Raw genomic sequence first — 13222 nt, forward strand, 5'->3', positions numbered from 1 at the left:
GTTGTTAAAAGCAAAACCCAACCGCCCCCTCCTTCTGAACTGAAAAAAACCCATACTTTCATTCATTTCTTCTCCCTTTCTCTCAAAAATCTACCAGGAACTGCTTCCACCCTTTCCCAGCCACCCTCCCGACTGGGCCTGGCCCCGGACATGGTCATAGCCTGTGGGCCCATGAAATGTGAACTGAAACACAACAGACATCTCCTGAAACAAAGAATTAAACCAAGCACTACAGAAAGGTAACTAAATAGCATGACATGAAATACAATTTACAGGGATAATCAAAAGATTTAAAATTGGATTTACCTCAGTTTCCCTTAAATAGCTCTATTTTTTTTACAATAAAGATAACAGTATTATACTGCATGTAAATCTGAGGTGAGAAAGTTTATCCACTCAAGTAATCTAGACAGTAAACAGTATATTTGCTAATTAACTGTAATAAAATGCTTCTTTTCTAAAGGACTTCTGTCAATAAAAGCAGAGGTGGTGACGGAATTTCCATGTAAAAACACATTTACTAACAGACTTACTAATATGCCAATTCTTTATTCCATTTAGTATCTCATCATATGTTTACAGGACCAAGATATTTATATTTTGAAGCATATTTCCCCTTAGTAGCTGCGTCTGTGTTTATGTGGGTGTACATGCATTTGTCCCAGCCAGGGATAACCTTCTCAACCTTCTCCTCCCAATCCCCTTCTCTCCAAACAGGAATTGCATCTTCAACCTCTTTGTTTTCACATACATAGTTATCATAACAATACTAACAAGTCTTTGAAAAACATCTTCCGTCCTCTCTTGCCATAAAGAGTTTCAAAGCTGGCCAGGCTTTGAAACACATCCTAAAGATGGGACATTTTGATGCTCTGGTAAAGACTTCTGCTGCAGGACTGCTGGAGTAGAGAATGACCACCAGAAACTGGACCCTTTAAAACACCAACAGCTGTATTTAACAAGATCAAATTAATTCACCTCCTCCCCTCCAAATCTACTGCTTGCAGTGCGGTTTGAGCAACTGTGGGATTAAGAGAAATATTAGAAGTGAACTACTTAAATTCCTCCTTCAGATTTCTATAAGTACTCTCCCTTGACTTTTTTCATTCAGTTACCCTCAAATTAATACCGGCAGAGTATTGGTGATGATGTACACCCCCTGCCCCAGCTTAATTAAAACATACATTTAATTCGTAAGTATTCCAGAGTTCTTGATGCACTACAAGGTATCTATTCTTCAGCAGATAAAGAGGAATTATCACCTCATGGGACGAGTCAAACACCAGACGATTGAATGATAAAGTAAGTCTTTATAACTATCCTGGATATTAAATATACCCCAACACAGATATCTTGGTAAAATTAATATAGATTTTTTCCCTTTTCCTTTATAATAAAGAACTTATTTTCTCATGCTTAGATCTCTCATCCAGTTTCATTTTCAAGAGACCCAAGCAAAACAGATCATGAAGGAGCTCTAGCAAAGTGTTAATAACTTTTTTGTCTCTTGACCGAAAAGGCACCTCCACGTACTGAGACCATCCCAGGGATTCTGGGCAACAGTGCAGCAGGACAGCATCATCGGTCATGCAAAGGAGACACAGCAGTAGTTCCCTCCTTAGAAATGCTGGCTGTTGGGCTTTTAAGACCATTTTGACCCCTTCCCCTTACTTTTCACAGGCAGAACTGAAAGAATCTATTTTTGTTTTGTTTTCCATCTTAACAGCCACTTTCTCTAGATCTGACAACTCTGAGCACCGTGCCTGATCAGATAATGAATGTTTACACGCGACAGTCAGTGTTTCCAAACTGCTCCATTGTTTTGAGCATCCAGTGGTGAAGCCCAGATGCCTGTTAGGACAAGAAAGCAACAGCAGAGGAAGGAAGGGTTTCCTGCCTGCAAGAGCAGTCCTGTTTAAATTAGAGATGGAGTTAACTACCCATTCAAACATATGCACACAAAATACTGAAACAGATTGCCTGGCTCTGCCTTGCATAATATTATCAAATCCCAGCAAACCGTGTTTAATAAAACAGGGTGAGATGATCCCATAGTGCTGGCAACATGGGAGACAGAGGAATGATCACAAACTGTCCTTTATTTATTTGGCCCTCTGGAAAAACATTCGCTCTGTTGTCATCCTGTTATTTATCTCCGCACCGCTGCAAGTCTTTGAACGCACTAAATTGGTGGAGAGATTTTGAGTGAAATTTTACAGCTCGGCTGTTGTGCAGATTTGGGTTGCTTTGCTGATTAGAGAACAGTATGTATTTTATTAATAACTGTGTTTATCCTCAGCTTTAGGGTTTACATCTCCAGCAGGAGTGGGTTTCTTCTTTGAATTCACGCACCGTGACATCAGTGATGCTTAGGCACTTGACAACATGGTAGATGTGAAGATCTGCTGCAAAATCTGAGGGATCTCTTTGGTATCCATGGCAATAAAAGACCGACCTGCTGGTAGTGTCCTCTGCAGCCTAAGGAGCAGAATGAGGGAAAAGACACAATTACCATTACAAATTATCTGCCCTACGACAAGCCAGGGTTCCTTAAGAATGGATGTTTTCCCTTTTGAATACCTTCCCAGCCCATGCCCTTCATGTTGCTGTCGCCATGCAATTAAAGGCTTGGGAAAGCAGCAGTGGGAGGAAACACTGAGAGCAGCTAAGTCACAGAGGTCCTTTCAGCAAGACAACCAGGAGTGTTTCTAGAGATTTCTATGCATGTCCTCTTTCTGACGTGCAAAAACTCCATTGAGATCAAGGTATCAGTGACCCCATGAGGTATTACCACAACTGTTTTTCTGAGGGCAGCTAGAGATTCACTCTGGAAATGAAGGTATTTACTTACTCTAAATAGATTACCATGAACCCACAGCTTTCAGTTCAACACCTTCAGTGATTCTAAATGTGCTCTGTGTTTCCTCTTTGAGATCACAGCAGATTAGATGGAAAGATATTTTTCTGCCAATATTAGCCTGACACATTTTTATTCACAGCTTAACCTCCTTTAAAAAAGCTAAACAAGATGCATGTTACAAACCCCACCTCCCTCATGTCCAGTCAGCAGTCTTGGAATTTATTTTTTCACTGCTTTTTAAAGGCGGTTATGCTCCACACCATTTCTCCAATGCTAAGTTAAGTCTCACTTTTAAAGTGAGTTTTTAAAAAAGCTGCAAACAGAGAATTCCCTTCTCCTTCCCCCATAGCAGTTACAGGAAGGCTTTGTCTAACTCTGCATTTCCACGTACACAGAAATGCATTTCAGTGACAGCATTGTGTGAATTTTCCATACCCAGTGAACTAGGCAATTATGAGATCTCCTCTTACACAGCAGGATATGGTCAGTGCTTTTTTTTTAATTCCTAGCAGAAGTAAAAGGACTTTCTGTAATTATAATCTTTCAGAATGGATTCTCTTTTCAACCATAATGCAGCCCTGATGTACAGACCTGCAGACACAACTAAGGGTGGCTGTGCAGCTGCATCTTTCAACGCTTTTCCTGACTAAAACTATGTACCAAGAGCCAATTCCCTTTGGGCCTTCTCTCATTCTGCTCTAATTGAAGACTCGAACAGAAACAGAAAAGGCACTGTTGATATTTGTGGCTATACCAGCTTTTTGCTGCATGTACTGGTCGGTCCTCAGTGTGTGTGGAAACGAGGGACACCTGAGAGAGAATTTCCTTCGTCTCCCTTGTGCTCAAACAATTTAAAGTGAAGTTATGTAGTAGCACTATAAAAGGGCATATTGGCTCAGCTCTTGAAAGAATTTATGTCTCTAACACAAGGGGAGTATCTGAGCCAAATTTTTGGCAGTTTTGAAGACCATTAAACTCCAGCTTCTCTTGCTTTAATCTCTTTTCTTAGGCCCACACGCATTCAAACCACATACTGGGCAACAGTAAAGGCACCACATCTCTGTCATGATTATGTAGTGATATTACATATAGGGACAGTACGTATCCTCCAGTGGGAGGATGGCTTCAGGTGCTCTCTTCAGATGCGCAGAATGCTCTGAGCTAGCAGGCCATAAGGGATGTATGCAAGGACCCATGAACTAGTCTCCTCCATGACACAAGTCAGAAGCTACTGCTTTTTGATGGTAGATATAAAAAAAAAAAAAGAGATGGATGAAAAGCTGGACATGAGCTGGCAATGTGCACTTGCAGCCCAGAAAGCCAGTTGTATCCTGGGCTGCATCAAAAGAAGGGCCTGTAGTGACAGGACAAGGGATAAGAGTTTTAAACAGAAAGAGGGTAGATTTCAATTGGACATAAGGAAGAAATTTTTTATGATGATGGTGGTGAGACACTGGCACAGGTTGCTCATAGAAGTTGTGGATGTCCCATCATCGGAAGTGTTCAGGGCCAGGTTGGACGGGGCTTTGAGCAACCAGATCTAGTGAAAGATGTCCCTGCCCATGGCAGGGGGGTTTGACTGTGTGATCTTTAAACATCTCTTCCAACCCAAATGATTCTATGATTTTATGATCAAAACCTTAGTGCAAAATAGCAGCATGGGCAACTATACCTAACTTCACTGGAATAAAAGCATAGTTTAGATTTATGATAAATGGAAACAAAGAAAGTTATATTAGGCATAAAAAAAATATACTTACCTATCTGCCTGGTCTCCTAAGGATCCTATAAATATGGCAAAAGCATTGACTTGAGCATTGGTGGTCAAGATCTGGGCAAACCTTGATGGCTGAATACCGTATCGCTCGAGATTTGCATCACTCAAGACGATAACAAAATACTCATCAGCCTCTTCCTTGGTGATTTCACGAATGGCATGTTCTGTCCCTTCCAAGGTATGATCTCCACTCATGCAGAACTGAGCATGGGCATGCATGATCTACGTGCAAAGCATAACCAAGTGGAAATATGTGAGATGACTTTAGGAATAAACATTAATTTCAGCTGGCACAGGAGGAAGTAAATATTCAGTTATGCTATATTAGAGTATGCTTCAGAAATGTGGACAGTGCTCCACATACAGCTTTTTGTACACAATATGTCTTATTTTAAGGCAGGCATCACTTCTTAAAAACGCAGTGGGTCAAACAGTCAAAACCCACACATGGACGTAATTAGACTGTGCCTTGAAATACTTTGATCAGCTGCAGTTTGAGTAGCTACATTCCTATGTATTTAAGGAAAACAACAGGGTTTAGTTTCCTAATACTGTGACCAGCTCCTGCCTGTTTATAATTTGCACTAGACTTCCAAACCTGTTTATAATTTGCACTAGACTTCCAAACCCTAGTAGTGTCACAGTTATTATCAAATATCTGACTCCTGACACTGGCAGCAAGGTTTAAAAATGTTGAAACATTTTGTCAAGCTTTTATGAAATAAATACACTGTTTTCATTGATGAAGATGTTTCCTATGCAGAAGGCAAGGATTTTCAGACATTAGAAAATCCAGTCCTTCTAACCCAAGTAACTGCCGATCTTTTAAAAATACTTTTTGAAGGAAGCTCAAATACACAGTTCTAACCTATTAAGCTGTCAACCAGGTAAATCCTGAATATACTCAATATTTCTTCATCCTGTTACAGTAAAATCTTGGTGAATACACTCACTTTGCAATTGTGATTTAACATGTTTTCAATCTAGCATTGGCACATTTTCCCACTGTTACTCATAACTTCTTGAAGATACCAGGTTAAATCACTGACCTGGGATCCCTCTACAGTTTATATTAGTCACTTTTGCACTAATAATATCACCACATGATTTAGGTAGAGCTATCTATATCACTGTATAATGCTTGGAACTTCCTATATCCTTTGACAGGTAGTCAACATGACATATTTATGACACAGCAGTCCAGAAAAAGGCATAGTTAGCTTCTACTATTTTGGCATAATTTGTTTTCTGCCATGTCTCTGAAAGGTCCTGTTTCAATTTTATGCAGATATGTAGATTTTGCTTTCTTGTCTTTCTTTTATTTTATGCTCCTTATGTTTTGCATTCTGTGACCCACCTATAATTTTAACTTTGCAGTCATAAAATCCTTAATTATCCACCATCACTTATCAGTAAGATTTACCTTAAGAATCTCTAATCTTTGCTTATTGTTCTTGGGAACTTTGTCACTCTCAACCAAGGCGATGTCGAAGCCATCTCCTGAATGTCCAACAATATCGTACTGCAAGAAAGAAACTTCATCGGTCATCTGTTAGTCATGAATGGCCCTTGGGTCACAATGACACGAGACAGATCAAAGGCAATTTGCTTTCAACAAGAAAACCCAAATACTGTTCCCTGCATCTGTTTATGAGCTGCTTAAGGGAACTACTTGCAATTTCTCACCAACATGAAAACATGGGAAAGAATTGCTAAATAATAAAATTAAAGAACAGTTACTTATTTCCATGGTCTGTTTTTCACATCATCCCACCAATTGCAGAGCAGGGATGCATAAGATCAAGACCTTGCCCTCTCACATTGTCTGTGTATTTTTTTAAAGTAGCAATTTTTGTCCTTTCGAGTCTGACAAACAAGAAGTGCATTGTTTGAGAGTAGTCCCCATGTCTGATGGATCTTTTTGTGACCTCATTCTGCTCTGAAAAAAAAGTTCTACAAGCCATCTTTTTTGAAAATCAGCACTCCTTATTTTTGTGCACAACAGATCAAAGTCATTGCTGAAAGTATGTAGAGAAGTGAATTCCAAGAAGACGTTTGTGTACTTTTTCAAAGGAGATGGTGTGCACATCATTCTCCTGTAAAAGTTGCTGCAAAAATGACATGTAGAGCTGTAATAGTTCAAATAGCTTGTTGAACAAATAATGTAATATTGGAAAGGCCTTTGTTTTACGTGAGAGTTTTATTGTTGTTACATGAAAACCAAGACAAGCTGAGTTATGGCAAGGTCCTGACCTGCCCTTTGTGTTGTGGATGTGGCAGTCACCCCAGGGAGAATTCATGAGCAAGACAAAAGTGGATTTAAGAGCTGTCTACACCAAGTAATAGAGCACAGTGCACGGATCCTGAGCCCAGAGAGACCTGAGCTGGCAATTCCTCAACACGAACATGCCTGTGTTTCTCCCTGACTAGCTGGCACAGATCTGTCTTTGGTTGACAGGGAGCCCTTGTGCAATATTTTGCCTTTCTGTTATCTTTTATTCATGTACCGCCTAGAGGTCCCTGCCAGGTTCACCATCCCTAATTCCCACATAATCATATGGTAAAGGGCAGGTCTATTCCTCAAAGTTTTTCTATCCTATTGAAGACCTCTTTATTTGGTATAAGTTGGGTCCTGGAGACTGGAGAAATGGCATTCTTTATTGGCAAAGCTCTTTTTGTTTGTTTTCATATCACTAATTTGCTTAGAAATACATCAAGAGAGAAAGAAAGCTATAGCAGCTGGAACAATTTTAAAGGGGACACCTCTCTCTGCAAAACAGCAAACATGCCACATACTATAGATTATTTCACCCAAGGTCAGACCATTTTATGACAGCCTCATATAACCCAGACCTCCTTCCCCTAGAAAATATTTATATAATTTAGTCCCCTCACAATCCCATTTCTTTCTGCTCTGTTGGCTTCTTCCATTCCTGTTCTCCTCAGCTCTTCCATTTCTAGTATTTGCTACCCAGACTCACATAAGGCTTCCAGTCTGACACATTCTTTCTCTTGAAAACCTATTTCTTATCACCAATAATGCTTCAGACTCTCTCCTTCCTGATGAATATTTAGCTGGTGCTTCTGTCTTCCTCTAACTGTTATCTTTCCCAGAGAAAAGACATGGCAAATGAAAATACACAAATTTTGATAATAACGTTGAGGTTACATTCAGTATACTTCTGAATTAATACAGGAGTAAATCCAGAATGTGAATTGCACACAAAGAGAGCGTGCATGCATATTGCTTTAAAAACTAGAGGTTATTTAAATCAGAGGAACTAAATAAAGCAGTGGTTTAATGGAGCAGAAAATATACAGAGTGGTTCTTAATGTCAGAGATGTCCACAGATCTTCAGGGTAGGCTCTTAATTGTGAAACCCTGCACATCATTTGCTGAGAAGTTTTGTATTTGGTATCACTTTTAAATCAACAATCTAATTACGTAAAGCAAAATGCTGTCATTCTCCTGTGTAAAAAGAAGACTGATTCCTTCGTAACAAGCTCCTCAGCATTTCATGGACCTCTCCCACTGGGTGTCCTGGTATCAGCTCTGCCATACTGAGTTCATGCGAATAGGCCAAACTTTGCTCTTTAGGAATGTAATTTTGGTTCTTGGCACACACTAATAATACAGCAACATTTCATCTCAAAAAGGATGGGTTTAAACTCAGTGTGGCAGTCTGTGTAAAGGGAACTGCTGTAGCTCCTAAATGAAACACCAGAGGTTGACCCTATAGTTGGGACCGCTCCACATTCTTGCAAAAGGCGGGAACATACAACCCGGGTATGGGCAAGGCTAGGCTGAAATGACCTGGGCAAACTATCGCAGGCATGTAAAGGTGCTCACCTGGGAACATCATGTCCTGTCTGCTCCCTCCTTGGCTAGCTGCTTATTATTCTCCGTGTGTGCCCATGCATGAGCCCGAGTATGTACACTTACATTTAACAGATGTTATCTGTTTTCTTGTTTCTGCTGACAGTTTACTATTCTATTTGTGATCAAAAAAAGTGTGGTGAGGCAGGAGGGAAGTGGCTGTTTGTTTTGTCCTGGCTGCTGCATTCTGGGTCAAGTAGGGCCTCCTGAAAAGCAGGGTGAGATCCTGCCATTCTGTGGAAAGAGAAGTGCTGCGGTCACCAGACTTTGTGTGCTGGTCCTTATGGTCCTCTGATCCCCCTGGAAGTCAAGTCAAGGGCCAGGAGTAGCCAAAACCTAATGAGTGTGAGATTGCTTTTGGGTAGCTTAGCTCCCCAAACTATGAGGTTGGATGAGTACTTGTGCCCCAGCAAAGGAGGGGACAGGAACGTTGGCAGCACTGACTTGGATTGACTTAAGTCAACATAGGACTGCAGCCTGGGACACCCTCCCTGGGAGGGAGGGATGGGAGCAGGCTCACAGCCAAGCTTTAGAGGTGACAGAAGGGAGACATTTGCCCAGGGGAATGTATGGAGTCTACTGCAATTCAGGAATACAGAGTTTGGGACAGGAGTAAAACTGGAGTGAAGAAGGGCAAGGGCAAAGGGAAAGGGCAAGGGCAAGGACAAAGAAGGAGGATTTAAGTCTGTCACCCAGGTTTTCTTTCAGTAAATTATTACCTCCTCCCGATTTGTGTCCTAGTAAAATGAACCCTTAGTGTTTCGATGTTATCTTGGTGCACTCATTTTAAAGAAAAGGTGCAGACAGCTCCACAGCCCTGGTGGACTGGGAACCCCAACACATGCAGGAACATGTATGCTTTGTCAAAACCAGTTTTCTTCCTTTGCAGTAGCTAAAGATGAGCACCAAAAAAGGGCCTCTGAGGAGCAAGGATCCGATGCATTCTTCTCATAATTTCCTAGGAGAATTTATGTGGATGGAGTTACAAGTGAGAGAAGAGCTGTGATACGATCTTACTCAGAACTGACTTTTGTTTTACAAAACAGATTGCAAGCACAGGCTCTCAGGACAAATCCAGCAGCAAAATACATGTTTGCTACAGTGCAGGCTTAATTGAATGAATATATTATTGTGGTACACAGCAGCTCATTTTCCAGTAGCCTCAGGTACATTGAGACAAGAACTGCTCTATTCAGAGCTGCAAGTACACAACATGTAAACACATCTCTTGAAATAGCATCATTTTGTTGGTTTCTTTCCTTACAGGTTAAAACTATCCTTATTCTACTGTCATATTTTGCACTGAATGGATAGTTACTGCTGCCTAAAATGGGTAAAATGGAAGACTTTGTCTTCTGCAGCTGCCATGCCAAAAGGTTTAATTTCTGAAGGCATTTACAAAGCTGAAAGAAGACGCATGCTGAATGTAAAAGGCAGTGTGAATTAGACAGGCTTCTGCTAGAGGGCTAGATCTTTATAAATTCACTTCTTCTTTGGACAACACTGAAGGTTCTTTTTTTCTGAATTTATTTCAATCCTTTTGTTTATTATTTAAAAGAAACTATTCTGCCAAGCATGTGGAACATTTATTCTTTTCCTGAATTAACAGTGCTTCACATCTGTACATACACACAAATGTGCATGTACATTCTCAAATAACTGGCACCTAAAATGAGATGTACAGAGATGTAAGAACTTTAATCCTGCAAAACAACTTGTTTATTATAACATACGTATAAGTAATGCATCCCCACATTTAAAGGGGTCAAAGGGCATTTGTAGGAACATATTTAACCTCCATTATTAGGATAAGACTGAAAATGAGGAAGCGTGGATGAGATGACATTGGAGGAGGGCTTTGAAACACGGCTGTTAATTTAAATGGATTTCCTGACTGTAGGATGAGCCTCCCATTTCCCCCTTGACAAGGAATGATTCAGTGCCTGCCTGCACTTATGGGAAATGGAAGCAGGCGGGTTGTCCTACGCAAGCATAAAAAGCTGACAAATACCTGCTGGCACTTGTCTGACTTTATGAAGGACAACTTCATTACCTGATTGGTACAGTCACATACCCAATACTTAGCTCTTCTGTATAAGAAGGCAGGGAGAAAGTATTCTCTACCTGCTTTCAGTGCTGTAAAGACCAATCAGACAATCAGTATCATCAGTGATACCAAGCGGTACCACACATGGGGAAAGCTCAGCTGGTAGGATAACCTCACAACCAAGGAAAAGCCTATCTGATTAATTCACAACCTTATTTAGCAAAGAACTAAACCAAGCACCAGCAGAAAAGTGATCTTGAGCAAAGGCCAACATTTGATTTCCAAAGTTTGTACTGCAGTTACCTAGCAGAAGGGAGCTTAACTATGTAAATCCCCTTTGAATGCTTTTCTCAACAAGCCTGATGGTCCCCCAGGTTCAACATATGTTGTACAAGAAACCCCTCAAATTTGCAGCACATGTTGTTATGACCCTTGCAGATGGGGCTACAATAGGGACAGATAACAGCAGGCATATCTGAAGGCCAAAAAATTCTGTTTTAATAAAACCAGGTAAGAAGAGGATAAGGAATAGAAAGAAAAAAGTGATAAACTGCAGATTTCTCATTGCAAACTACACAGTTGTGTGCTCTTTTCTCTTTTTTTCAAACAGTTCCTCTTTTAGAAATGAGAAATGTATTCTATTTTTGCAGACATACCAAAACTTCAGCTTTGTCCTGAGAAAAATTAGCAGCATCTTGCAAAGTGTCAGTGTTTTATAGACTGGAATCAGTGATATTTTAGAACACTCACTGGTGCTCTTACTCTCTGAAGACCTAATTGTTAGAAACTGAGGAACTGTCATGAGCTCTGGTGATTGATCACATTCATGCGGGTGTAGCAACTGCCAAACCAGATTATAGACCAAAAAAATCCGTATTTTCAAGCTGGAGATTTCAGAAATGCTATTTATTTTTATCAGAAGAATGACTCAGAGTCCATCAGCACATGCATGGGAGATTTCTCATACGAGAGGACTGTGTAATGTAGGTTGAAAAGAGATACTTTGGCCTAATCATTGGATCATGTTAAGAACACGGTTCAAACATGACTAGTTACTAAATGCCTCTTTTTGTGCTCATTTTGGGGGATGACCTCAGTGGTCAATGAAACATAAGGCTGCATACTGTTTGCTGTTATAGTCATCTCTGGTCTAATCTTGTAGGTAGTATGCTTTGAATTAATCAAATCCCAATGAGGCAGCACAGAGACATGTGGAGGAAGAAAAATACTTTTCTTCCCTTGGGCAAAAGCAGCTCTGAAGTTGACAGAGCTCATGCTGGATCTGGCCAGCCTTGAATCAAGGGGCTGTTACTGCCCTCACCAAAGTTCTCTATCCAGTGGATGGAGCCCTTATAAATGGAGGACAGTTACTCTAGAGACAATCAAAGTCAATCAGCTGTAGAAGCTGATGACAACATTTTTTCCTTGGCACGTCACTAAAATTTCCAGCATCTTCTTCACCACTGTTCTTTTAAGAGCTTATATATAAGCTCTCTTGATTCAAAAATTGTAAGGATAACATTACTATTCCTGTCTTATCATCATAAAGAGTGGCAACATTCACATTAATAACTGGACACCGTTTTTGTGTAAGTGTTTTTATAAATGGTCAGTGGCTGTTAGAGAGACACATTTACAGTTAGAACTAACTGCATTTCAAGCTTTTTGCTTGGCCAAATATGGGCTTTCATCTACGTGCAGGGCAAAACACTGGTCAATAGCAACTACTGTCAAGCAGAATATATAATCTGTAATAGACACAGAGGGATTTGAAAGCTAATGAAACATAATTTCAAAATCCCAGAACTGAAGACAGCTCCTAATGATCTTACTAATTCTGCACAGTGGGCTTTCTGTCTGCCTACTCTACACGTTATTCCTTTACCATGCACCTGAGGGTCATGTCTGGGTTCTCAGCTATAGAGCTGCACTGGAAATAAGGACAGCTGGTTAACTACCCCTATGCTACAACTTTTTTCAGTGTCACCACCTTCTAAGCCACTGTCCTCTGTTGCGTAAATGTAAAATAATTCACGTTCATAAGAGAGCAGAATAGCTGTAGTAGTACAGAATGAACAACTGCCCTGGTCACCATTTCCATTTTACTCAAGATTTTATCAGCTCCTTGATTTTTTACCTCCTCTAAACTGAGCAGTTCTTGCCTACTTAAGACATTTCTTGTACGGGGACACTTCCATACCCTTTGTAATCTTTGTCACCTTCTCTTATTCAGCTCTACAAGAACTTTCATGAGATGGGGTCCAAAGTTGCACACATTAATCCTGATGTGAATGCACTATGGATGTTTACAGTGACATTCTGATGCTTTCTGCTTTGTTGTCTGTTCTTCTGCTAATAGTTTCTAACATTTAATTAGCTCTTTTTTTACAGCTGGTGGACACTGAGTGTTAAAAGAACCATACACCATAATTACAAGACTTTGTTAAGCACTAATGTATAGCTGAGACTAAGCACTAACAGATAGCTGAGACTTTCTCACTGTGTATTTAAAATCAGAATTGTTTTATTCCATCTGCAGCACTTTACATTTAATAGCACTGAACACCATCTGCCATTTTATTTCCCAGTCACCATTCGTGGCCAGGTCCTTCTCCGACTTCTTGCACCTGGATTTTCTTTTTGTTTTCCCAAATAACTTAA

The 13222-nt window shown here is 40.3% G+C and overlaps 1 protein-coding gene across 1 annotated transcript in view; it reads right to left on the reverse strand.

Annotated features, from left to right (window-relative positions):
* Nucleotides 1-529: 529 nt before the first annotated feature.
* Nucleotides 530-13222, reverse strand: part of VWA8 (von Willebrand factor A domain containing 8) — a 196396-nt gene continuing 183703 nt past the window's right edge. Inside the window, exons 43-45 of the mRNA XM_074815604.1 lie at nt 6061-6159; nt 4621-4859; nt 530-2478 (exon numbers count right to left, since the gene is read on the reverse strand). Of these exons, the coding sequence (XP_074671705.1) occupies nt 2370-2478; nt 4621-4859; nt 6061-6159 (447 nt within the window). The 3' untranslated portion in view covers nt 530-2369. The remainder of the gene's footprint in view (nt 2479-4620; nt 4860-6060; nt 6160-13222) is intronic.

This window comes from Strix aluco, chromosome 2 (genome assembly GCF_031877795.1).
Source record: "Strix aluco isolate bStrAlu1 chromosome 2, bStrAlu1.hap1, whole genome shotgun sequence".
In the NCBI taxonomy this organism is placed as follows: domain Eukaryota; kingdom Metazoa; phylum Chordata; class Aves; order Strigiformes; family Strigidae; genus Strix; species Strix aluco.